The sequence below is a fragment of the Alligator mississippiensis genome, chromosome 3 (genome assembly GCF_030867095.1).
Source record: "Alligator mississippiensis isolate rAllMis1 chromosome 3, rAllMis1, whole genome shotgun sequence".
NCBI classification, from domain to species: domain Eukaryota; kingdom Metazoa; phylum Chordata; order Crocodylia; family Alligatoridae; genus Alligator; species Alligator mississippiensis.
In genome coordinates this window covers 303,506,493-303,532,940 of record NC_081826.1, presented here as the reverse complement: position 1 = coordinate 303,532,940, position 26,448 = coordinate 303,506,493, and the positions used below count along the sequence as shown (strand labels likewise).

At 54.9% G+C, this 26,448-nt stretch overlaps 2 protein-coding genes across 2 annotated transcripts; both read left to right on the top strand.

Annotated features, from left to right (window-relative positions):
* The first annotated feature begins 2,560 nt into the window (after positions 1-2,560).
* LOC102563463 (zinc finger protein 345) lies at positions 2,561-12,876 on the top strand. Its single transcript, XM_019483917.2, has 8 exons — positions 2,561-2,880; positions 4,869-5,067; positions 6,389-6,478; positions 6,943-7,115; positions 7,616-7,742; positions 9,403-9,519; positions 10,493-10,635; positions 11,169-12,876. Exons 2-8 carry the CDS (start codon positions 4,911-4,913, stop codon positions 12,639-12,641), a joined length of 2,280 nt encoding a protein of 759 aa, XP_019339462.1. The 5' UTR covers positions 2,561-2,880; positions 4,869-4,910; the 3' UTR covers positions 12,642-12,876.
* A 12,453-nt stretch (positions 12,877-25,329) lies between these two features.
* On the top strand, positions 25,330-26,347 carry MRPL17 (mitochondrial ribosomal protein L17). Its single transcript, XM_006257781.4, has 3 exons — positions 25,330-25,533; positions 25,638-25,706; positions 25,792-26,347. Exons 1-3 carry the CDS (start codon positions 25,360-25,362, stop codon positions 26,044-26,046), a joined length of 498 nt encoding a protein of 165 aa, XP_006257843.1. The 5' UTR covers positions 25,330-25,359; the 3' UTR covers positions 26,047-26,347.
* Positions 26,348-26,448: the final 101 nt, after the last annotated feature.

The window sequence follows — 26,448 nt, the reverse complement described above, 5'->3', positions numbered from 1 at the left end:
GTCCTGTGTGCAGGGGGACCCCGAGACCCACCCAGAACTGGCAGTATCGGGGACCCCAATACACCCCCGCTGCCAGGTTTGGGGGGAACCCAAAACCCTCCCAGAGCCAGGTGCTGGGGGACCCTGAGACCGTCACCAGAGCCAGGTGCCTTGGGATCCCAAGACCCAACCAGGGCTGGCAGCATTGGGGACCCAGACATCCCCACAGTCCCAAGTACAGAGGAGACCCCAAGAACCCAATAATTCTTTTTGAAAGAATTATCCTGGCACGTGTCCAGGAAGGGCAAGTAGGGGAGGTGATGCTCAGGGGCAACCAGCATGGGTTTATTAGGGGCAGGTCTTGTCAACCCAACCTGGTGGCTTTCTATGACCAGGTCACCAAGTCCTTGGATGCAGGTGTCGCAGTGGATAGTCTTTCTGGACTTCAGGAAGGCCTTCGACATGGTCTCTCACCCCATTCTCAGTAAGAAACTAGGAGACAGTGGTGTTGATGCCTACACGGTCAGATGTGTCACTAACTGGCTGGAGGGCCGCACCCAGAGGGTGGTGGTGGATGGGTCTTATTCGACCTGGAGGGATGTGGGCAGTGGGGTTCCCCAGGGCTTGGTCCTCGGGCCCGCGCTGTTCAACATCTTCATCAGTGACTTGGGCGAGGGGGTAGAAAGCACCCTGTTCAAATTCACGGATGACACTAAGCTGTGGGGGGGATGTGGGCGCGCTAGAAGGGAGGAATAGGCTGCAAGCAGATCTAGACAGGTTACAGGGGTGGGCCGATGAGAACAGGATGGGTTTCAACACTGACAAGTGCAGGGTAATGTACCTGGGGAGGAGGAACCAGCGGCACACCTACAGGCTGGGAACTCCCTTCTCATCAGTGTCAAGACAGAAAAGGATCTTGGAGTCATCATTGATGCCACAATGAACATGGGCCGACAGTGTGGGGACATGGTCAGGAAGGCCAACCATACCTTGTGCATCCACAGATGCATCTCGAGCAGGTCCAAGGAGGTGGTCAGACCGCAGGTGGAGTACTGTGTCCAGGTCTGGGCGCCGCACTTCAGGAGGGATGTGGACAGCATGGAGAGGGTCCAGAGGAGGGCCACTCGCATGATCGGGGTCAGCAGGGCAGGCCCTACGAGGACAGGCGACGGGACCTGAACCTGTTCAGCCTCCACAAGAGAAGGCTGAGGCGGGATCTAGTGGCCGTCTACAAACTAGTCAAGGGGGACCGGCAGGCATTGGGGGAGTCCCTGTTCCCCCGAGCACTCCCGGGAGTTACAAGAAACAGCGGACACAAGCTAGCGGAGGGTAGTTTCAGGCTAGACATTAGCAGGCGCTATTTCACTGTCAGGGCGGCTAGGACCTGGAACCAACTTCCAAAAGAAGTGGTGCTGGCTCCGACCCTGGGGGGCTTTAAAAAAAGGCTGGACGAACATCTGGCGGGGTCGTTTGACCCCAGTACTCTTTATGCCACGGCAGGGGGTCGGACTAGATGATCTCGGGTCCCTTCCGACCCGGCCAACTATGGAACTACGAAACACTATGAAACTATGAACCCGCAGTCCCGTGTGTTGAGGGTCCCTGAAACCCCACCAGAGCCAGCAGCAATGGGGACCCTGAAACTCCCTACAGAGCCGGGTGCTGGGGGACACCGAAACCCCCAAAAGCCAGCAGCATTGGGGACCCCAAGACTGTCCCAGAGCTGAGTGCGGGGGGACCCAGGTGCCAAGAACCCCCCAGTCCCGTGTGTTGAGGGTCCCTGAAACCCCACCAGAGCCAGCAGCATTGGGGACCCTGAAACTCACTACAGAGCCGGGTGCTGGGGGACACCGAAACCTCCAAAAGCCAGCAGCATTGGGGACCCCGAGACTGTCCCAGAGCTGAGTGCGGGGGGACCCAGGTGCCAGGGGACCCCCCAGTCCCGTGTGCCAAGGGACCCTGAAACCCCACCAGAGCCAGGTGCCAGGGGACCCCAAGGCCCAAGTCTTGGGCCCCTGAGACTCCACCAGAGCTGGCCGCATCAGGGACCCAAGACCGCTGGGAGCTGGTGCAGGGGAACCCCGAGACCCCACTGGAGCCAGCAGCATCAAGGACCCCCGAGACCCCCTAGCCCTAAGCCCAGGTGCCGGGGGACACTGAGACCCTTGTAGACCCGGGTGCCAGGGCACCTGAGCCTGCCCCAGAGCCAGGTGCCAAGGGACCCCGAGAGCCAGCAGGGCTGGGGACCCCTCCCTCCCTCCCCCAAAGCTGTGCCCGGGCCCTCGGGGGCGGGCATTCGGGCAGCCCCTCGGACCAGGGTCATGGCCCTGGGTGTGGGGCTGGGGGTCACAGGGGCAGGGGTGGCCGGGCCGTGGGGTCTCTAGGCCGGGGAAGGGCAGGCTCGGGGGCTGACGGGCTCTTCGGGAAAGTGAGGCCCGCGGCGGAGCACGCGCAGAGAAGCCGGAGAGGGGAGGGGAGGGGGCCGGGGGAACCGGAGGCGGAGGGCTGGAGGGCATCCGGCAGGCGTGGGGGGATCTGGGCACGGCGGAAACTGAGGCCCGGGGAGACCGAGCCGCAGGAGCCGCAGGGTCCTGGGGGGAAACGGGGGCTCCGGGCGTGGAGGCCGCTGGAGACCCTGAGGCCCGGGGAAACGGGCGGGGGCGGGGGCACCCCCAAACCAGCAGCCCCCCCCCGGCCCGCCCAGCGCCTCCTACTCCGCGGCTGCTGCCACGAAAGGGTTAAGGCGCGGGAGTGACGCGCCGCTGCCGCGCGGAACGTCAGCGTGTGACGTGTGGGCGGAGCCACGACAGCGACAGCTGCACGGCCGGCGTTTGCAGCTCGCCGGAGCCCGCGCCGCGGAGGCAGGGCCGGGCAGGGGCGCCGCATGGCTGCGGGTCCAGGGTGAGGGGCACGGGGGGGCAAGGGCTGCGCGTCGGCAGTGAGGGGCACTGGGGGGCAGGGGCTGCGGGTTGGGAGTCAGGGGCAGGGGCTGCGGGTCCAGAGTGAGGGGCACGGGGGGGTGGGCAGGGGCTGCGGGTCCAGAGTGAAGGGCGCTTGGGGGCAGGGGCTGCAGGTCCAGAGTGAGGGGCACGGGGGGTGGGTGGGCAGGGGCTGCGGGTCCAGAGTGAAGGGCGCTTGGGGGCAGGGGCTGCAGGTCCAGAGCGAGGGGCACGGGGGGTGGGGGTGGGCAGGGGCTGCCGGTCCAGAGTGAAGGGCGCTTGGGGGCAGGGGCTGCAGGTCCAGAGTGAGGGGCACGGGGGGTGGGCAGGGGCTGCAGGTCCAGAGTGAGGGGCACGGGGGGGTGGGGGTGGGCAGGGGCTGCGGGTCCAGAGTGAAGGGCGCTTGGGGGCAGGGGCTGCAGGTCCAGAGTGAGGGGCACGTGGGGTGGGCAGGGGCTGCAGGTCCAGAGCGAGGGGCACGGGGGGTGGGGGTGGGCAGGGGCTGCGGGTCCAGAGTGAAGGGCGCTTGGGGGCAGGGGCTGCAGGTCCAGAGCGAGGGGCACGGGGGGTGGGCAGGGGCTGCAGGTCCAGAGCGAGGGGCACGGGGGGTGGGGGTGGGCAGGGGCTGCGGGTCCAGAGTGAAGGGCGCTTGGGGGCAGGGGCTGCAGGTCCAGAGCGAGGGGCACTGGCAAAGCTGGGGGGCAGGGGCTGCGAGTGAGGAGATGCTGGGCAGGAGGCTCCACTGGTGTCTGGGGCTTTTGGAGGCGCTGAAGACGCTTCCCAGGCGAACACCACCTGTCTGTGGTGCAGCCACGTGGCTGTGGGCTGTGGGTTGGTGCTGGGGGCCCGGGGCATGTGCAGGGACCTGTGGTGGGGCTCCGGGGGGTCGCTGTGTCCCATGTGGGTGCTGTGGGGGCACTGGAGGCCCTTAAAGTACAGGGGATCTGGGCCAGGCTGGGTGCTGCAGGGCCTGGTGGGGGGCAGGGACAGGCGTGAGACCTGTGGGGGGGCAGAGCTGTGGTTGGGGGTTTCTGGAGGAAGCGTGGTCCCGCCAGCCTGCGTGGGGCAGGAGGGGAGCGAGGACAATCCTGAGGCTGCTCTGCCTCGGGGCTGCAGCAGGGTCGTGGTCCCGGGTCTCCCGTCACATGGTGACATCTGTGCTGTCTCCTGTCCCGCAGGGCCCTGCAGACCCGATGCTGTGGGCAGGCACTGTGCCTGAGCGCAGGGGAGCAGGAGCCCAGGTGCAGGCAGGGGAGGCGTCTCCTGGAGGAGACTGTGGCTGTGCTGGAGCCGGTGGCAGCTGTGGCCCTTCCCTTTTGCAGCCTTGCTGCAGCCTGAGGTGATGCTGGAGGAGCAGGACCCAGAGGGGCTCCAGGCAGGAGCTGAGGGACAGGATAAGTCCCCCCTATCATCCAGCCTGGGATGTGGTGGGGGGCATCCCCAAGGTGGTCAGCACCACAGGCAATAAGGCAGCAGCTGCAGGAGGAGCTGGTCCAGCGGCAGATCTGGGGGCAGGAGGTGATGCAGGCCATGCAGCCCCTTCTGAGGCCGAGATTTCCTCAGAGACCCCCACAGGTGCACCAGGGACAACCACCCCACCCCAGAGACCTGATGCCAGCGCTTCTGGGGCCTTCGCTACCTGGAAGTCAAGGGGCTGTGGGAGGTTTGTTGTCACCTGTGGGAGCTCTGTCTGCTCTGGCTGGAGCCCTAGCACTGCAGCAAGGAGCAGGTCCTGGAGCTGGTGATGCTGAAGCAGTTTGTGGCCATCCTGCTAGATGTGGGTGCACAGTGTGGGGCTGTAACATGACCAAAGGGGTTCCAGCTGTGATAGGGGGAGGATGAGAAGCTTCAGCTGAGAGCATTTAACCCTGATCATTCATACTGCCATCCCCATCTTCACCTGCTTTCCATTCCCACAGCTTTCCAGTGACATATTTATCTCATCCCCAGGTCACAGTGAGTGTGAAGGTTGAGGAGGTGCCCTCAGACAAGATGCAGCCCACTGGGACACTGCAGGACCCTGGTGACTGCTGGCTGGAGCAGCCAAAGGCCCATTACACCAACAGGTCTCTGGGGGAGGCAGGACAGAGGGCACCTGGGGACAAGCCACCTCATGTCTCCAACGAGCCCCCGCCCCACCAGGAGTCAGGTGAGGTACTGGATGTAGGCCTGTGCATGGGTCTGGGTGCCTGAGAGGCTGTTCTGCATGGGGGTGGGGAGAGGCTTGAATGTCTGCTCCTGTCTGGGACAGATGTAGCCTCACCAGTACAGAACAGAGGGGAAGAATCACTGCCACAAGCTAGCAGAGAGCAGATTTAGATTGGACATTAGGAAGAACTTCTTCACAGTTCGAGTGGCCAAGGTCTGGAACGGGCTCCTGAGAGAGGTGGTGCTCTCCCCTACCCTGGGGGTCTTCAAGAGGAGGTTAGATGAGCATCTAGCTGGGGTCATCTAGACCCAGCACTCTTTCCTGCCTGTGCAGGGGGTTGGACTTGATGATCTATTGAGGTCCCTTCCGACCCTAACATCTATGGATCTATGCCCTTGATCTGCTGGCAACGCTCCTACTAATGCAGCCCAGGATGCTGTTAGCTTTCTTGGCAACCATGCTGCTGGGTCCTATTCAGCTTCTTGTCCTCTGTCACCTTCAGGTCCTTTTCTGCAGAGCTGCTGCCCAGCCAGTCAGCCCCCAGCCTGTACCTGGTGCATGGGATTGTTCCCTCCTAAGTGCAGGACTTTGCTCTTGTCCTTGCTGAACCTCATGAGAGTTCTTTGGCTCAATTCTGCAATTTTTCTGGGTCACTCTGAATCCTAGCCCTACCCTCCAGCATTTCTACTGCTCCCCCCAGCTTGGTGTCATCTGCAAACTTGCTGAGGGTGCACTCTGCCATCTTCCAGGTCGTTGCTGAAGACTTTGAACAAAACCGACCCCTGGCGCATTCCACTTGATACCGGCTGCCAACTAGATGTTGCGCCATTGATTAGTACCCTCTGAGCCCAATGCTCCAGCCAGTTTTTTGTCCACCTTACAGTCCATTCATCCAGCCCCTACTTCGTTAGCTTGCCTGCAAAAATACTGTGGGAGACCATATCAAAAGCCTTGCTAAAATCAAGGTACTACCACATCCCCTGGCCTCCCTGCATCCACAGAGCCAGTCACCTCATCGTAGAAAGCAATAAGGCTGAGCTTTAACATATCTTAAATTAAAACTATCTTTTAAATAAGTTTATTTTTTAAATAAGCATCTTAAATAAAATACTATTAAATAAAAAATAATCTGATTTTTTTTTTTTTTTTATCCACCCTGCTTGCTGTTCTAAGGATCAGTGCTCTACTTACCCCTTTCTCATGCCCCCGTAAGCCCTCTGTGCCCAATAAGGGGCTGGTGCAGGTAACTGGGAAATGAGACTTCCCCAGTGGCCTCTGGCTGGTTCAGGTACAGCTAACCCAGACCTCTGTCCTGCTACAGATTCCCCTGAAACTGAAGAGACCTGGGAGTTGTTGGCAGAAAGAAGCTTGTCAGGCTGGTGCCCCAAACAAGACCCTTCCCAAGGAGCAGGTAAGGGGTGGTGGCTCTACCCTTTCCAGCAGCAGGAGGCACCATCCATCTGTCTGCCAAAACATTTTGATGGAGTCGGTGCCCCAACAGACTAGCTGTTCTTGTTTTGCCTAGAGAAGATTGACCTTGCATTTCCTCTCCCCCTGCCCTTAACATGTGGATCTGATACAGTCCCTACATCCCATGAGCTTCTTTCCCAGGTAGTGATGTTACTGCAGGCTCTTTTGTGGTGCTGTGATCACCACCCTGCTCTGGGATAGAGTTATTGGGGCTCATCTCCAGCTTTGTGCTTGTGCAGGTCTGTTAGCCAGACCTGTGGGACTTTGATTCTTCCTTCTCCCCCCTCTTCCACACTCTGAAGCCTCTGGCTGCCTCAGTCCCAGGCCCATACAGGAGACTAGCAGGCCTTTTGCCATGCTAGCAGCATCAGGGCTAACCTAGGCACTTTCTTCCCTACTCTGAAGGTGCTGGGACCCTAAGCAGAGCTGAGCAGCAGCTTCCTGAGGAGAGGCCTGTTAACCTGGAGCTGCAGAGGACTTCCCCAAGGACACTGGAGGAGACGAGCTCCATGGCACCTGAGCCAGGCCAAGTGCAGAGATGGCAGAGCAAACCTCCAAAACAGGGCGAGAGCTTGGAGGTAAGCTGGGCACTAGGTCCAGTTGGGTGTGGGAATAAAGCTGGGGCAGAACTCAGGAGGAGCCAGGGATGGTGTAAACAATATGGGTGAGGAGAGACCTGAAGGCATCAAGTCTGTGGTGATGGAGGCTGCAGACACACTAAGCTGGCATTAGCAGGGGCTGCCTCCTAAGTGCAGATAGCCAGGGGGGTGCTGGCATGGGCCTTGTGAATGCATAGAGCCAGGGCTCCCTTCTCTCAAAAGTGCTGCCCAGGCTACCTCAAAGGACTGAGCAAATAAAATGTGATGAGCTGGAGTAAACCCAACACATGAACTCCTATGTCCACAGCTGCATCCACATCACATCTCCTGCCCCCTGAAGACTGGGGAGAATATTGCACCTTTACCTGTCATGACAAAGCCTGCAATTAGTTGTAATACAGAGTGATTCCAGACAGGGCTGTGGGAGCTGGAAGCAGCTGGAACAGGAGACACTGATAGTGTAACACTTGTGACTGCAGCTCCGGGAGGTGTTTGAAGATGTGGCAGTGTATTTCACACAGATGGAGTGGGAGCTGCTGGAAGATGACGACAAGGTGCTTTACCAGGACCAGATGCTGAGGAATTTCCAAGCCCTTGTTTCCCTGGGTAAAGCTCTGGTTCTTGCTTCCCCCTGGAGCTATGTGAACTTTGAAGTGTATTGTCTTCCTGTTTTGAGCAGTCTCATCCTCATGCACCTTTGGCTGGTGGTTTAAAGGTGCTTCCTCCCCATTGCTTTGTCAGTGATCAGACCTCTCTCACATATATTGACAGATCCTCCTTCATTTGATCCAGCCACCTTCACTTGTGTCTTCTCCATTCTTGTAGCTGCTGGTGCTTCCCTATCCAGCAGTTTCTTGACAACATCATCTCCCTTTGCCTTGTCAACATGTTCATATCATCTTCAATTTGTTGTGCATCAATTCACTAACAGCTCTTCCTTGGGGAATGTCTCTAATTTTCCCCTTCACTAGTGTGTCCTGTCCAAACACATTTAACAGTCCTAGAGTGCTCAGTTTAGTAATATCTAAATGCTTTTACTCCTCCTTTTGTTATGACCCAGCACAGGTTAATGGAAGTTTTATTAGCCTCTGCTGCTACAACACGTGGATGATGTATTTCCGCAACTCTTCCTCTAGTGACAGGCGCACACATGATGCTACCCCAGGTACCTCTACTTCCAGGGGTCACTGGAAGCTTCTGTTAACATTGCTTCCTGACATCTTCATCTCTATAGACCAGCGACTCTGGCTTGGCTGTATTTAGATTAAGGCCTGTGCTCTCAAGCTCACTCTGCCATTCTCCAAAGTTTTCTTGTTCTCCTCCTAAAATCCCTCTGCAGATCAAACACCCATCACTGATAAGAAGTGCGCTAGGTACAGGGCCTAGTGAAAACCATTTTTCATTTCCAGAGGATCTCTGATGCAGGGACTTGTTCTGGCTTGTGTGCAGGGTTGAGGTACTTACCTTTTACTAAGCTAGCTTGCTTTTCTAATACTTTCTTTCCCCTCTGCTTCCCCCAGAGGATTTCCTTAAGGAAGTTCTCAAATGTTTTCTGTAGCTCAACAGAAACCACATAGACCACATCTACATGCTGGCCTTTCACATGCTATGAAGTGTGTGCTTTTTGCCTTCTTTTTGTCATTTCCATGACTCCGAGGAACTTAGCAGTATTTACCAACCTGTGGACTCATCTCCATTCCTGGGATGATGCTCCCATTGGATGGGATGCTGGGTTCAGCTGCAGCTACAGTTTTTATAATATCATCTTGTCCTCTGCCCTGGTGATGCTGATTTATCCTCTCTCCCAGAAAGCAGTTTCACTGTCAGCCACCTGTCATGGATGCTTTTCACTGCCATGGGTCCTCACTTTAAACCTTCACTGAGAATAAGCTCACTTCCATTCCTTTAACTGGAGTGCCACTGATGAGATAAATGTTATCCATCCATAAGTGAAAGCTTTATCTTTCTGCTCTCTAGTGCATCACGGATCACTGCATCTCCATGCCTATCCTTGGTGACTCAGTTTGATACCATTTCTATGCCAGGGAGTGGCTGGTGCTTTGTTTCTTATGACCATTTCTCCACTACCTGCATGACAAGGACCATTATCTCTTCAAGTCTTCTCCTTGCAGTGCCTTCTCTTTCACCCTAAATGTTTCCTCCTCAATGAAGCCTTGAGTTCATTGGATCCATTCCCCAAATCCTGGTTGGTTATTCTGTATCCAGTATCCAGTCACAAACGCCCTTTAACCACTGTCCCAAACAGGACATCAAGGTCCCACACCTGACTTAATCCACCGCATCCAGCGAGGACAGGTGGAGCTCTGGGTCTGTGATGATGAGGACGGTGGGGAAATCTCAAGGTCAGAGGACCTGCTGCCAGGTGAGTTGTAGCTGTCCCCTCTACCCAACTCTCCTCTCAGAAATGCTCCATGTCCAGAGTGCTAGGGCAACCTGGAAACTACTGACATGCCCTGTGCTGCCATTCCAGGGTGCTGACCTCAGACACAGTACATTATACTGTAATGTGTCCAGACAGGTGTTGTTCCCCCTCCCTGAAATGCAATGATATGGAGATGAGCGATTTTCCCCTTCTCTCCCCCCCTAATTACAGTTTTTAGGGGACAGTTGAGTTTGCTGTCTTGATTTTTCAGCCCAGATCTGGTTTCCCTGGGATACCATGATCTAAATTTGCATCTTCACTCAGTAATGTAAGAGTTCATTCCCCAGCCCAAGGTAGCCATACCTCTCTAACACCCACTCCAAGGACATGATGGGATTTGAAGTCCCCCATGGAAATAAAGATGACATACAGAAACTCTGTTTAACCATTCCTGTTGGACAAAAGAGAAGCTGGGGCTCTCCCTGGCTTCTTCTGGTCAGACTGACCTGTAACCCAGGAACTGTTTCATCATGGTCTCAGATTGCATTAAATGGCCCTATCATGTGGGTGGGATTCAGAAGCTTTCATGCTGTGACAGGAAGGTAATGCCCCATGTTTTGCACCAGAATTGCCCCCTTCCTGCTTTCTGTCTAGGGCCCTGAGTGTTACAAAGACAAAGACTGAGCACAGAGTCCAGGGTCATGCCAAGGCCTTACACCCGGTTCAGACTCCTGTGATATACAGGCCAGCTGGGACTTGTCAGCAGAGCAAAGCTCCATGGGCTCATTCCCTGCACCAGACCTGACCTTGGAGGAAGGCAGGAAGCACGGCCCTGTTCCTTTCAAAAGAGAGCCACAGCCACAGCCCCATACACAGGTCCAGGGGACACATGCTCCCCATGCCTCCTCCATGGTGTGCGCAGCCCCTTGCCAGCAGGGCAGGGACTAATCTGGAGTTTCTCTTCCCCCCGTAGGAGGTACCTGGCTCCTGAACGGAGCTGAGGAGGAGACTCCTGTGGAAGGGCCTGCAAACCTGGGGCCACCATGGACTTCCCCAAGAAGTTTGGGTGAGATGGACTCCTTGAGACATGAGAAGGAACAATGGCCCAGGAGTCAGGTGAGACCCCAAAAGCAGATGAAGAATGTAGCAGTGAACCAGGTACCATCTCCAATTGGGCATGAGAGTAGAAAAGGGGCAGAACCCAGTAAGAGCCCTGAGTGCAGGGAAGAGTGTGTGTAGATGAGGGACCGAAAGACCCACTTGAAAGAGGCACTCCATCCAAGCCAAGGCAGTGGGGAGGGTGTCAGGGAAGCAGAAGCTCACTGCCAAGCACAGGGGCAGAGCCCACCTCTGCTTCAAGGTCAGGAAAACCTTTAACTGCCCATCTCTCCTGGCTCTTCACAAGATAGGGCACACTTGGGAGAAGGTCCAAGTATGCATCAAGTGGGGGAAGAGCTTCACTTGCCTCTCGACCCTGGTTGCTTACCCCCAGATCCATTCTGAAGAGCTCCCCCACTGCTTCACCAAATGTGGGAGCTCTGTGTGCCCCTCAGACCTGGACAAGCACCTACATGGGCACATGAGGGAAATGTCGGTACCACTGTGTAATATGCGGTAAGACCTTCACCCATTTTTTCTCCCTGTCTTAGCACCAGCACGTCCACCTGGGGAGGAAGACACACCACTACACTGAGTGCAGGAAGAATTTCATCTGCTGGCAAGACCTGTCCCAGCACCAGTGCATACAGAGTGGGGAGCAGCCACACCATGGTACCAAGTGTGGGAAGAGCTTCAGACAGCCCTCCAACCTGGCTCAGCACCAGCATATCTATACAGGGGAGAAGCCACATCAGAGCTCAGTGTGTGGGAAGAGTTTTGACTTGTCTTCCAACCTGACCAAACGCTGGCTCATCCACAAACACAAGAATCCACATTGGTGCTTCGAGTGTGAGAAGAGCCTCACCTGCGCCTCTCACCTGGCCCGGCACCAGCTTATCCACACAGGGGAGAAGCCATATCAGTGCTCAGAGTGTAGGAAGAGCTTCACCCGCTCCTCCCACCTTGTCCAGCATCAGCTCATCCACACAGGAGAGAAGCCACATCGGTGCCCAGAGTGTGGTAAGAGCTTCACTCAGTCCTTCAGCCTGGCTGAGCACCAGCGTATCCACACAGGAGAGAAGCCACATCAGTGCTTGGAGTGTGGGAAGACCTTCAACCATTCCACAACCCTGAGAAGACACCGGCTCATCCACACAGGAGAGAAGCCACATCACTGCCCAGAGTGTGGGAAGAGTTTCACCCTACGTTCAGACCTGGCCAGGCACCAGCTTATCCACACGGGGGAGAAACCACATCAGTGTTCGGAGTGTGGGAAGAGCTTCACCCGATCCTCCCACCTTGTCCAGCACCAGCTCATCCACAGAGAAGAGAAGCCACATCAGTGCCTGGAGTGTGGGAAGAGCTTCACTCATTCCTTCAGCCTGACTAAGCACCAGCGTATCCACACAGGAGAGAAGCCACATCAGTGCTTGGAGTGTGGGAAGACCTTCAACCATTCCACAACCCTGAGAAGACACCGGCTCATCCACACAGGAGAGAAGCCACATCACTGCCCAGAGTGTGGGAAGAGTTTCACTCTACGTTCAGACCTGGCCCAGCACCAGCTTATCCACACAGGGGAGAAACCACATCAGTGCTCGGAGTGTGGGAAGAGCTTCGCCCGATCCTCCCACCTTTTCCAGCACCAGCTCATCCACAGAGAAGAGAAGCCACATCAGTGCCTGGAGTGTGGTAAGAGCTTCACTCGCTCCTCCAACCTGGCTCAGCACCAGCATATCCATACAGGAGAGAAACCACATCAGTGCTTGGAGTGTGGGAAGAGCTTTACTCGCTCCTCCAGCCTCGCTCAGCACCAGCATATCCATACAGGAGAGAAACCACATCAGTGCTTGGAGTGTGGGAAGAGCTTCACTCGCTCCTCCAGCCTGGCTCAGCACCAGCGTATTCACACAGCGGAAAAAACACACCAGCAAAGATCTGGGTTTTCTGTTTCCCACGGAAAAATGGAGAAAACCACGGGTTTCCCATTTTTAGCAGAGAAAACACAGATTTTTCCCTTCTAGCAAAGAAACCTGTGCATTTCCCCTTTTTGCAAAGAGCTCTTGCAGACTGGCTGAGTTCCAGCCTGCGAGAGCTGATTGCAAAAAGGACAGGAAAGCCCCAACCCTGTCCAGAGGGGGAGGGAGAAGGGGAAGGGCAGGACCTGAAGCTTTTAGTTAGTCCTAAGGTTTGGGTCAGGCTCACTTTCCTTCTGGAGCCTGTGAAGTGGTAGGTGGGGCTTGCTGGGGGGGTTCTGGGGTAGGACTGGGGAGGAAGGTGGCTGGGGGCTGAGGGAGTGGGGCGGTTTACAGTCTGCTGGGAGCAGGGAGCCTCCTCCCTCCCTCCCAGCTGGCCAGAGTGCCTGAAGCTGGCGGGGGGTTGGGGGCTGATGGAGTGGTGGTGGCTTACAGCTGGGGGGGGTTGCAGTCTCCCCACTTCTGGCCGGAGTGCCTGGCCAGCTGTAAACCTCTCCAATCCCTCAGCCCCCAGCCAGCTTCGGGCCCTCTGGCTGGGAGTGGGGAGGCTGCAAACCCCCCTTGCTCCTGGCTGTCTGCAAACCTTCTGGCCAGAGTGTCCATCCGGCTGCCACATGGAACACGAGCTATACAAGTGTCCCGACTGGATTCAGCACCTCCCATGTGCAGCTTCCTTTAAGGGCCGATAGCATAGCTCACGGTCCACATGCAGCCAGCCTGGCGGGCACTCCACATCTTCCCCCAACACTTCCCAGCTCCCCATGGGAGTATGTTGTGTCCACACACACTCCCCCACAAACACACGTGGATATGCACATAAACATAATAAGCCCACATGCACGTACAGATGCATACACACATGTACACACATAGAAGTGCACATGGGTATGCAGACCGTACGTCTGCATAAATGCATGCACATGTGCACACTTGCACACATGAAAGAGGGGCACTCGCAGGGCTGGGGGGCTGTACTGGGGGGGCCGTATTGGTGCCAGACTGGCAAGACGGTTGTGTGGCGGCACCATGTACACAATAGTGTATACCAGAAGTAGTGGGGAGTGGGGGTTGTGGGCTTATCCATAGTACTGATGGAGTAGGTAGGGTAGGACCACGAGTGGGTGCCCATGCCTGGTGATGAGAAAAATGGCACAGTGGGCAGTGGAAAGGCATCTCACAGCTTTCTGGGTTCCTGCTGTGCCCTGCATATAATATATACTACATTATGTAAGGTGTTTCCCCTAATACCTTTGTAAAGGGCTAATGGCTGGTCATCATTGCTTCATAAGTGCCCTCAGCTACAAGCCAGTAGCTTTGGTCTTGCAGGCCCCAAGCTGGGTGTTGCCAGTTTTGGGATTCATATTGTGGCTGTCTCCCTGTATCACCCCACCCAGCATCACAAAAGATTTTCACAAAGCATCTTCCCTCCCTTTGTGGTCTTCAATAAAGGTAGTTCAGCTTTTTCAAGGCTGTCTTGAAAAGACAGTTAAAAAGGAAAATATTATACAGGGCTGGACACAGTGTATTATTGAAGATTTACCCATGTATATGGTGTAATGCCCCTTGGGGTTAACCAGCCAGCCTTGTCAAGCATGCTGCGCTGGGCTTCTCTTGCCCTGTCATGGTGCATCCTTCACGCTGCCTATACACAGGCATTTCTGGTGTTAGAGCATGGGAATTGGATTGCTACTCTGATTTTGGTATTCTTTGAAGTCTGGAACTCAGGTGGATTTAAAATGGAATTTAAGCCTTTACTTATACGGAAAAAACAGTACAGGACATTTTCCGAAGTCCTTTGTGGAACTTTATTTCTATCAGAGTTTTCCAAAAAATTCCTAAAGCAGGTAGCGAAAAAAGACAGATACAAAGTGAACCTAACCTGGTTCACCCCCCCATCCCCATCTTTAATGTTAGAGAGAGACAGAGATGTACAATCTTGCTTTGAGAAAATTGGGGCGGCAGCACATGAGGGAGAAACACACCACCACAAGTGGTAATAGAGCATGCTTTAGTCATGAGAACTGGCTGCCCCATGAGATGTCCCCCTTTGACCCTCCTCGAGGCTACCCAGTATCCTCCTGCCCTTCAACCCTGAACCGCTTTGGGGCTCTCCTCTTGCAGCTAGAGGAGGCATGGCTCTCTGGAAAAGAATGGAGAGTTGTATGGGATAGCCCATTGTCAATCCTGCTCTCAGTACTTTTGCAGTCATGAAAAACTCTGTTAGTACTCCTGTCTAAACCTTTGATCCAGCTGCAAAATATGATCAACCTTTGTATTGAACTCCATAAAACATTCTACCATTTGATTTCTTCTGCTTTGCATAATCTGTAAATTGGCTTCCTCACTCCTCTTTAACCCATTGACGATATCCTTAATTTTGGATGTCATTTGGTCAGTGGACATAGATATGTCTTGGGACGCTTCTGCCAGTAGCTGAAGAATATTTTCCTCAGTTGCTCTTTGATTTGATTGATAATTGTGCTGACGTTGAGCATTAACAGCTGCTCTTGATGATCCAGGGGTTGCTGTGTACAAAGAAAAAGAAAGCTTTCATGAGGTCTTCAACTACTTTCAAACATTTTGTTTTTAAATAACAGCGAGTCATTGTTAAAATAACTCCGCAGGAGTTAGCAATGAAAGACCACTAGCTAGCACCCAACCATCTTATTAAGGCTGCACCCCAAAAGTATTCTGCCCAGTCTCAAGGCATCTGGTCCCTTACTTGCCTGTACCTGGTACCCCTCCGCCTGGAAAAACACCGGCTGGGTAATGTGTGTGGTGTGCCATAATCTCTTTTTTAGGTGCAGAGCATAGAAGTTGAATATTCTATGTGCTTGAGGTTAACAATTTTTTCATGCAAAGGCACGAGCAGGCTGCACCCATCCATAATGACTGGAGAAGCCCTCTTTCCTGGGGAGACCATCCAAAACCATTTAAAATTGTTTGCTTGGGCAGCCCTGACCTTCAGCTGAAAAGCAACACCAGGGAAGTCTGAATTCACAGCCCTGCATTCAAAAGAGATGTAAATTATTGGGACAAAACCCAAGGAATATGTAAGAGGTGGTGTGGATGCTGTATGGTTTGGTAGTGTTCAAGCAGACAACAGGTGATTTCTCACAATAGACAAGCATAGCCTACCTTTTGTTGGGGGAGGGTGTGTTTCACACATCAAATGTGAAATGCTCTAAGTTTAGGAAATATTAGGCATAATAGGAATGTGGTAACATTTCAGCTCTTTTAAACCAAAACTGGAAAGATACAGTTGCAGGAAGCACATGATGCTTTGTGTAGCTATTGACATGTAAATGACACAAGTGGTTTCCTGGTACATTAGGACAGACTAACTTGCAGGCTTTGAGCAACAGGGAACACAACAGACCAAAATCTTTGCGTTTCCTGCTTGCTAAAGACAATGTCTTCCAAAAAGCTTGACGGATTAAGCAGAAAGCAGAGGTTAATCTTGAAAGTCGTCAAACATTCACATTGCAAACATATGGTCCTACCGATGGGCTTTACCAGCTTGATGCACCAGTGGTCTTGTCTTTTAAAAGTCCTCCTGAACAGCCAACTTTGGATGTTTGCCTTCAAGAAAATGCTCTTAATTGGACTGTGGAAGCTGCTCTCACGTTGCAACAAACAAAAAGCTTGGTTTCCAAAGATACTAGTGGCTTCCTGGCCATACAGTAAGGGCAAACCTCATCAGGTATGGGCACACAAAAGCAGCTCGGACTGGTGGGAAAGAATAGTCATGTCAACATGGAATGATGAACAGTGGCTGGAAACACTAAGAATGAGCAAAAAAATGTTCTTCCACATGGTTAGTTTGCTGAAACCGTCCATCCAGCATCAGAGAACTGTCATTTGGAATCCCATCAGCCCAGATAAGCGTGTTGCCATGGCTGTGAATAAATTGGTTACTCCAACAAGCCTGCACCATGTTGCGAATCAGTTCAACATGGCTCCCTGCACTGCTGGGAGGGTGATCAGCAAGGTAGGCTACCTGCTTCAGGAGCTGGCAGCAAACAAAATGATATGTTTAAGTAACCCCTGGGAGGTGGTGGAAGGATACCAGACAATGGGCTTCCTGAACTGCATGGGAGAGTACTTGACAGCATGCATATTCCTGTCCTAAACCAGTCCCAGGACAACTATTCATTCATAAACAGAAAGGGGTTTCTTTCTGACATTCTGCAAACTGTTGTGGATCACCAAGGCAGATTTACAAACATTCACATGGGATGGGCAGGAAGCACCCACGATGCATGTGTGTTTCACAACTCGCCACTGCCTGGGTTGATGGACAAGGGTCCATATGCCCCAGGACTGGAGGAGGTTGTCATCCAGGGTGTTTTAGTGCACCCCTGATACTTGCTGACATGGCTTAGTCACTTCTGCCCTGGCTTAGGAAGTCCTACAGGGGCAAGTGAGTGACCCACATAAATTCCTGTTCATCAAGCAGCTAAGCAAGTGCCACATGAGCGTAGAGTGTGCATGTGAGTGGTTGAAATCCCGTTGGAGATCACTCAACTACAGGCTAGAGGTTGATGCTGATTACAACAGCCTTTTCATAGTGGCAACGTGTGCTGCATAATATCTGTGAGACTAGGGGTGAGGTTTTCAGTGAGTTTTGAAAACAACATTTAATTCCACCCAGCGAGTCTGCTAGGGTCATACAGAGAGCAGGATGGGAGGGAGGGGGTTAGACATACAGGCAAACAGCAGCAGGGGAGCTGTCATTAGAAATTGCCTGGCAGCACACATCACAGCTGCTCAGGAGGAGGAATGTGCTCTGTAATTGTGTGAATTGATCATTGTTATATTTCGTCTTGCATTTCCTATTACTTTGTCATTGAATAAAGTCTTTCTGAGATACATTTTTATTTGATACTCTGTTCATAACAGGCTCTCGGGGAGGTCTCTGTGTGGCACATGAGCAGGACATGCTCTATGCATGATGTCAGGTAGGAGGCAAGGTGCCCTCTAAGCTGCGCACGGTACAAAATGTTACCGCGCAGTAACTTTAATGCCGCGCACGGGCGCCGGCGTGGGACACTTACTGCTTGGCTGCGCGGAGGCTGCTCCGCTCCACCCTGCTCCGCTCCGCTCCTCACCGGCATTCCCGCGGGGAGGGAGAGCGCAGCACCGGCCAGAGCAGCCCGTGAGGGGCTGGGTCGCTGATCAGTGGGCAATCACCGCCCCCGTCCCTTCCTGTTCCGTGCCTGCAGCGCGGAGCAGGCAGCGGCTCCTCTCCGAGGCAAGGCAGGGGCGGAGACCAAGCCGGGCACCGCACGGGCTCCACTGGCTCCAGGTCACTGCTCCGCTCCGCAGCCCCTTTAGACAAGCTTCACGCCGAGCCCCGCCGGCTTCACCCTAATCTTAGCTTTCATCCCCGTGCCGCAAGCCCCACAGCTCCCGCGTCAAAGCCCGGCAGCCCCACGGGTCTTCCGCGCTCGCCTGCTCCGCGCCTCCCTGCAGCCTTTGAGCGCGGTGCCACGTGCCTCGCTGCCTGCAAGTGGGTCCAAGAGACATGACACACTTCACCTAACAAAGGTACTGGAGACAAAAGCAGCTCTTTGGTAACTGAAGACAGAGAGCTCAAATGGTTGCCCATATTTAAGTATTAATTAAGTTTTAATCCTGGCCATAGCGACACGATTACAAGGTAGCATATGGGTATTACAGCTAATTTCTTCCTTTATTTACAACAATGCACATTAAAAGCAGAATTGGGCCTTTAAAGAAAAACATCTAATAAGATAATAAGTAGACTGAGACAATATTAAGAATGCATCTGGTATACAGTGTAACATTAAATATTAAAGGGGGAAGCAGCACCACTTTGGGAATGGACTGATCGCTACACCTTAGAGGGAACATTGGTAGGAGGTGCAGTGTTTGGGGGGCATGGGTGAGGGGTCTGGGTTGTTTTTGGGTTGCATGTGAATTGAGAAGAAAGGCAGAAAGAAAACCTGTGGGGGGATATGACTGTCATATGATGATCTGCCAATGCAGCAGTTAAAAGACTGAAATTCAATTCTTATCAAAGTTATAAGGAAATTCCTGTTTCTTTCTTCACTTCAACCACAGCATCCCCCTGCTGTGCGGTGGTAGAGGCGGGGGTATTAATTCATGCTGGCCGTGTGTGGTGATCGCAGGAGGAGGGGGAACTGGAGTAGGCTGATTGCGGCCTCCCCTAACACCATTTTGGGGGCAGCTATGATAGGCACGGAGATGCCCAGTACCCAAGGAATCTTAATCAACCTGGATAACAACCCCAGCCCACCCCCATGCTGGTTCTTAGCTTTGGAAAAAGGCATGCTTTTTGATGCAAGGATACAAACAACAGGAGACACAAGATTCTTTCTGTTTTACATAAAAAGGCCTCTACTAATGTTTCCATTGAGGATTTAGCAAAACCATGAGTGAGTTACATTTTTATTAGTCCAAGCATTTACAGTTCCTTTTTTATATAAACTACTTTGATGTTGAAATACACAGAGTAGAAATACATGCAGTTCCTGAATTGGGTATTTTCTTCCATAGGCACACTGGCAAGTTGCAATGTTTTCTAATGGTTACAACCACCACCACATGCTGACAATAAGCAGGGAGGCCACACCAATTTTGTTCTAGAGTGCCATGTGCATAACCGTAAAGCTTATAGTTATTCAAAACTAACATGGATTACTTACAAAACTTTATCAAGAGCAACAAAGTTTATCTCACATGCCCAGTGTGTGAGTGAGACAGGGGAAGGAGGGGGCACTTACCTGTCCCCCTCTTCTGTGGGGCAGGGACCCCCCAGCCCCAAGAGTGGCATGGCACCACTGGCAAGCCCTTCTGTGCATGTGTGCAGTTTAACAAGGGCCCACCAAACAGCAAGGCCGTAGTTTACCCCCCAGCTTCAGCGAGGGATGCACGGACAGAAGCCTGTCACGCCCCCGTTGAGCCCAGGGACCCCCAGGACCCCCCAGCAGGACACCAACCTGGACCCCCCCAGTGCAGCCAGAGGTAGGTGGGGCCTGTGACGGGGGAGGGAGGGAGGGAGGGACCCAGACTCAGTCAGCTACAGGGCAGCTGAGTGGGGCCAAGGAGGGACACCCCCATCCCCCGCTCCTACTTGGCCCAGCCCCCCAGGGAGCCACGCGACTGGAACCTCACACACAGGACGTGCAAACAGACACACTTGTAGGCCCGGCATGGGCGTTCACGCAGGAGGGCACGTGGGAGGGCCTGAGGCCCTGCCAGCGGGCCCCAAAGGAAGGTTGTCACAGCAGTAGCTGGACTACCAGCAGTACAATGTGGATGGCCACATGCCTCACCCCGAGGTTCCCCACAGCATCTGAGACCTCCCCCCAGGTACTTCTGAGGTCTCCACCCAGATGGCCCGTGGTTCCGGGCTCCACACGGACCGAGCCCCTGGCTCTCGGCTGCAGGGGCTGCCTGGCACGATTCCTGGCACATGGGACCGGGAGCATGGCCACCTCCCCTTGCAAGGTCTGCTCCACTTTGGAGTCTCTGGGGCACCAGATAGAGGAGCTCCAGACCGCAGTCCAGAGACTGCATGCCATCAGGGATGGTGAGCAGGTGATAGATTCCTACTGCCAGGCCCTTCACCCCCTGGAGGCCGAGGGTAGACCAAGGTCACCTTCCAGGACAAGGGAGGACTTGAGGATCCCCCACAATGTCCAGCCAAGGGTTTGGACAAAGGTGGTCAATGGCCCCAGGGCCCACTGCACCAGGGTCCCCTCCCCTCTGGAGCTTTGCAACAGGTACGGACCTCTTGCAGCCCCAGTAGAGCCTGCAGAGCTGGCAGCTCCTGCAGGCAAGGGAGGACCATTCACAGCTACTGCCCCTGCTCTCTAAGACCACACGTAGAGTGGTTGTTCTGGGAGACTCCCTCCTGGGTGGGACTGAGGGCATGATCTGCCACCCTGACCCCTTAGCCTGGGAGGTCTGCTGCCTCCTGGGATCCCGTATCCAGGACATAGTGGAGAGGATCCCAAAGCACATCCGGCCCACTGTCCACTATTCTATGCTCCTTATCCATGTGGGCACAAATGACATGGGTCGGAGCAGTCCTGGCCATGTCATGAGAGGCTACAGGGCTCTGGGAGTGGGGCTTAGGGGGTTGGGGGTGCAGGTGGTGTTTTCCTCAATCCTCCTGGTTTCAAGTTATGGGCTGAGGAGGGAGAGGAGGATTGAGGTAGTCCAACCAAACACTGCAGCACTGGTGTCATCACGAAGGCTTTGGCTTCCACGATCACAGTCCGCTGTTTGGCGAGAGAGGCAGTGGTCTGCTGGGGAGAGATGGCCTCCAAATAACTTCACTGGGGAGATTCAAACTGCGGCTGTTAAAAGCCACAGTCTGTCACATCCCCCAGGAGTTGGGGCTTATAGGAGGAGCAGAGAGGAGCAAACTGGGCACGTGTGGCTTACCACACACACTTGTGCCCCCTAAATCTTACCGCCTGCAACAGAGGCAGCAGAGGCAGTGGTGGGGGCACCAGCAGCTGATCCCCCACACGTAAGTGGGGTAGAGGAACCAGGCAGCTGAGGAGGATCTGGAGGGGGAGCCCCCCAGATCCTTTTTGACTGATCCAGCAGGGAGCCGCATTCCCGAGCCACGCACACAAACAGAGTGCACAAACAGGCGCGCTTTGTAAGGGGCGCTGGTGTTTGCACTGATGTTCATGCTGACGGGCAAGCAGGCGGGCAAGCAGGAGGGCCAGGAGGAAAGCTTCAGCAAGGGAAGGAAGGAAGCACCACAAACTACAGTAATGGCAAGGACATGGAGTGCTGCTAGGGACCTTGCCCGGAGGGCGCCACCTACCCAGGGCTCCTCTGAGGCCACCACCCAGACAGAGCCCAGGGTGGGGATGGCGACACCCTGCTCCTCTGCTTGTGGGGGATGCCCTGTGGGCCAGGGGGGCAGGGAGCGGTGGTCTCCCCACCTGACCCACATGTGCCCTTCTTTGGGCCTTGGAGGGGCAAATGAGGGAGCTCCAGGCAGGGGTTAGCAGGCTGAGGGGGATCAGGAAGGCAGAGGATGAAATTGACAGGTATTTCCATTTTCTGCAGGGCCAAGCACCAGATGGAGAAGCACCCCGGGAGGTGCCCTCCACAGCGGAATGGCAGAAGGTTCCCTCCAGAGCCAGGGCTGCTCACGGTGGCGCAGTATCAGCTCCCCCAGTCCAGCTGGGGAAGAGGTATGAGGCCCTGGCAACGTTGGAGGAGGAAGAAGGGGGAAGAAACGCTGGGCGAGGAGGCCACTCCACGCACAGCACAGACTGGAGGAGGCCAGAACACCCAGAGGAAGAAGAGGCGCCGGGTGCTTGTCATAGACGACTCCATCCTGAGGAACAGAGGGGCTCATCTGTCACCCTGATCCCATGACACATGAGGTCTCCTGTCTGCCTGGAGCTTGGATTCGAGATGTGACAGAGATGATCCTGAACCTTATCCAGCCCACCGATTATTACCCCGTGGTCCTAATCCATGTGCACACTAACGATAGGGCTGGGAACAGTCCAGATCACCTCATGAAGGACTACAAGGCTCTAGGGGCCAAGCTGAAGGAGACGGGGCACAGGTGGTCTTCTCATCTATCCTCCCAGTGAGCAGACGTGGACAACGCCACGAGACCTGTGACAGCTGAAAATTATGTCTGTGTGATAAAGGTGCTTGCTGAAGGCTCTATGAAGATTAGACCAAGTGTTTTTCTGTCATTTGTTTAGATATTAAGTTATATGTTGTTGCTAAGAGCCTAATTAAAGTTTAAGATGTAGTAAGGCCTTGTATGAAGTAAGGCCTAGTAAATTTAGCAAAGCCTTGAAGTAGTAAGGTCCTGTGGCGTAGTTAAAATTAATCTTATCAAAGGAATGCAAGGCTTGTATTGCTATTGATTAGTCTAAGGACAGTTAAAGTAAAAAGAACATGAATGGCTGTAACTTATCAGCACAGCTCAGAAATTATAAATTAGCTGGCACACACGGAAATCATTCAGAAGGAAGATACAGCTCTGTGAAAGGGATTACTTAGCTGTTAACCTAGATCAGTGGGCCTGTGGATCTCTAGGCGCCCAAGGACTGAATACCAGGGTCCTTCTTGGTACCTCTCAGACAGCGCTGATTGGGGCATGCCTGACTTTGCTGAGCTCTGTAGAAAGAGAAACTTGTCGTACATCAGGCATCAGAGGGGACTGCCGATAAGTTGCCAACGCGAATTATTATTGTCTGTCATTATCTGTCTTAGTATACTATGCGTAGTCATGATTTTGTTAAGTCAATAAACTTTTCTTACCTTTCTACCCCTCGACCACACTCTCAATCAATCCTGAAGTCTCCGCAGGCAGCTGAGACAAGACCTGCATCAGGGAGGTCAACTTACGGCTTTGGAGCTAGCGTTACGAGACAGGCTTCGGCTTTTTGGGCCACAACCCATGCTTCCAAACAAGAGACATGCTTGGGTGGGATGGGCTACGTCTCTCAGAGGTCAGGGAAGCAATGATCAGAGGTCAGGGAAGCAGACCCTACGATGACAGGCTGAGAGCCATGGGGCTCTTTAGCCTGGAAAAGCGCAGGCTCAGGGGTGATCTGATGGCCACCTACAAGTTTATCAGGGGTGACCACCAGTATCTGGGGGAACGTTTGTTCACCAGAGCGCCCCAAGGGATGATGAGGTCGAATGGTCACAAACTACTTCAAGACCGTTTCAGGCTGGACATAAGGAAGAATTTCTTTACTGTCCGAGCCCCCAAGGTCTGGAACAGCCTGCCGCCGGAGGTTGTTCAAGCGCCTACATTGAACACCTTCAAGAGCAAACTGGATGCTTATCTTGCTGGGATCCTATGACCCCAGCTGACTTCCTGCCCTTTGGGCGGGGGGCTGGACTCGATGATCTTCCGAGGTCCCTTCCAGCCCTAATGTCTATGAAATCTATGAAATCTCCCCCAAAGGTAAGCATGTGTTCTCTTTCAGGTTGGCTGATCTCCTCCAGTGGGCTTTAAACTAGTTTTGTCGAGGGAAGGGGAGGACAAAGACGAAGGGATCCACGGAATACTAAATCATGAGATACCCATAAGATCAGCCCAGGTAAGCATCAAAGAACCTATTAGACAGGAGTATAGGGGCAATCTAGCGGTAGCCACCAGAGGAATTAAAAGTATATATATATATATATATAAAAATGCCAGGATCATGGGAAACAAGCAAGAGGATCTAGAACTCTTGCTTGCAAGCAATAACTTTGACCTAGTGGGTATAACGGAAACCTGATGGGACTCTACTCATGACTGGGTGGTAAGAATAGGTTGTACAAGAGAGATAGTGAAGGGTAAAAAGGAGGGGGTGTTGCTCTCTATGTCAAAGAAAAGTACACATCTTCCCTAATCAAATTGGAATCAGAGGACGGACAAGCAGAGACTCTGTGGGTTAGGATCCAAGGGAGTCGAGAGAAAAGGGACCTTGTTCATAGATTCATAGATGTTGGGGTCGGAAGGGACCGCAATAGATCATCGAGTCCGACCCCCTGCATAGGCAGGAAAGAGTGCTGGGTCTAGATGACCCCAGCTAGATACTCATCTAACCTCCTCTTGAAGACCCCCAGGGTAGGGGAGAGCACCACCTCCCTTGGGAGCCCGTTCCAGACCCTGGCCACTTGAACTGTGAAGAAGTTCTTCCTAATGTCCAATCTAAATCTGAGGAAACGCTACTTCGGTCAGGGCGGCTAGGAGCTGGAACCAACTTCTAAGGGAAGTGGTGCTGGCTCCTACCCTGGGGGTCTTCAAAAGGAGGCTAGATAAGACACCATGCCGGGGTCGTGTGACCCCAGCATCCTTTCCTGCCAGGGCAGGGGGTCGGACTTGATGATCTGCTCAGGTCCCTTCCGACCCGACCACCTATGAAACTAAGGTAGTGGTGAGAGGGGCACGCAAAGTAATGAAGTTACAAACGTATAAGGACTGCAGAAATATGCAAGTGAAAGATGAGAATTTGGAGACAGCCCCTTCCAGAGGATGGTGCCGAGTGTGGGGGTTGAGAGGATCCCTGGGTGCAGGCAGCAGGGTCCAGTGTGAAGCAGCTCCTGTGAGTGTGGGGGGAGGGCAGGCCATTTTGCGGGGCACACCACAGCCAGCCCTGGCTCCGGGTCGCTGCTGGAGACGGGGCTGCTCCCAGCAGGGCTTGCAGCGTCCCGTCCCCACCCGAGGTGCCCGTGCAGTCGCCGCCAACATGGAGCTGGTGCCAGAGCTGCGGAGCGCGGCACAGCTGCGTGGAGCCCCCGGCTGCAGCCGGCCCAGCTGCGGGGAGCCCACACGCGGAGCACCCTGCCCTCGCGCTGTGTTCCCGGCACGCCGAGGTAGGCATTGCGCGGGTTTCCGCCACTCCGACCGAAACATGTTGCCTGATGGCCCCTGCCGCGGGCTCCCCGCGCTCCGACGGACTTCGCAGCACACACCGCAGCGGCTCCCACCAGGACGAGCGGGCGAGGGAGAAGGGCAGCAGCGCAACGCATTTTGCGAGTCCGTTTGCACCCCTAGGGTGCACCCCGGAGGGCGCAACCGTTTGCACCCCGGAGGGCAGCCTTCAAGCGCGGCGAGGCGGCGCGGAAGGCGGCAGCAGTGCAGCGCGCAGGCGCGGTGAGCGGGGACGGGGCCCCGCCTCACCGGACGCGGCGAGCCCGAGCGCGTCACAGCCGCGCGCTCCCCCCCCCCCGCGCTTCCGGTTCCGGCGCGCGGCGCAGACGCCACTTCCGCCGGGGCCGCAGGATGAGGCTGTCGCTGGCGGCGGCGATCTCGCACGGGCGCGTGCACCGGCGCTTCGGGCTCGGGCCGCGCTCGCGCCTCGACCTGCTGCGCAACCTGGTCACGGCGCTCGTGCGGCACGAGCGGCTCTCGCTGCCCTGGGCGCGCGCCGACGAGGCGCGCTTCTACGCCGACCGGGTCAGCGGGGCCGGGGCCGGGGCGGGGGGAAGGCGCGGGAGCCGGGGCGGGGGCGGGTCTCGGTCCCTTCCCCCTGCCCCGTTCTGACGTCCCGGTGCCCGCAGCTGATCGACTACGCGAAGCGCGGCGACACGGACGAGCGCGCCATGCAGATGGCCGACTTCTGGCTGACGGTGAGCGCGCGAGGGCGGGCGACGGGGCCTGGGGAGGCTGGGGGAGGGGGCCCGCCAGCCACTGTCCCGTACTTTGCCCCGGCAGGAGAAGGACCTGGTGCACAAGCTGTTCAAGGTGCTGGCCTTGCGTTTCCGGGACTACAGCAGCCCTTATACGCGACTGCTGCAGGTTCCCAAAGGCAAGAACCTGGACCGGGCCAAGCTGGGCGTGCTGGAGTACAAGGGGAACCCGCTGCCCCCGCTCGTCCAGCACAGGGACCTGGAGAAGACCCTGCTGAACCAGCTGCTGAAGGGCTGCCGGGAGGAGGTGCTGCAGCGCCCCCAGGGCACGGCTGTGTAAGGCAGCGCCTCCCTCCGGCCCGGGTGCAACCGAGCAGCACCCTGAGGTGCAGAGGAGGCTGGACCTGCTAAGTAAAGGCTTTCCTCAGGCAGGAGTGGAGAGTCCCGTTTCCACGCTGCCTGTGCACAACGCACGGCCCCTCTCCGTAGTCCCTGCCCTCTGGTTTTGTCTGCGTTACTGTGCAGGGAGCGGAGGGTCAAGTCTTTCTCTGTGTTAGGAGCAGAGACCCAGGTGGCCAGAGCAATGAAGCTGAATGCGTTACCAATTATCACTGTGTAAATAAACCTGGTTTTTCAGGAGAGAGAGTCTTGTTTTGTCTTCACTGCATGGCTGTGCCTGTGGAGTAGTGTTTGGCTGGACCCCAGTCTTTTTTGCTAAAAGCTGTCTTCACCCTAATGAGAT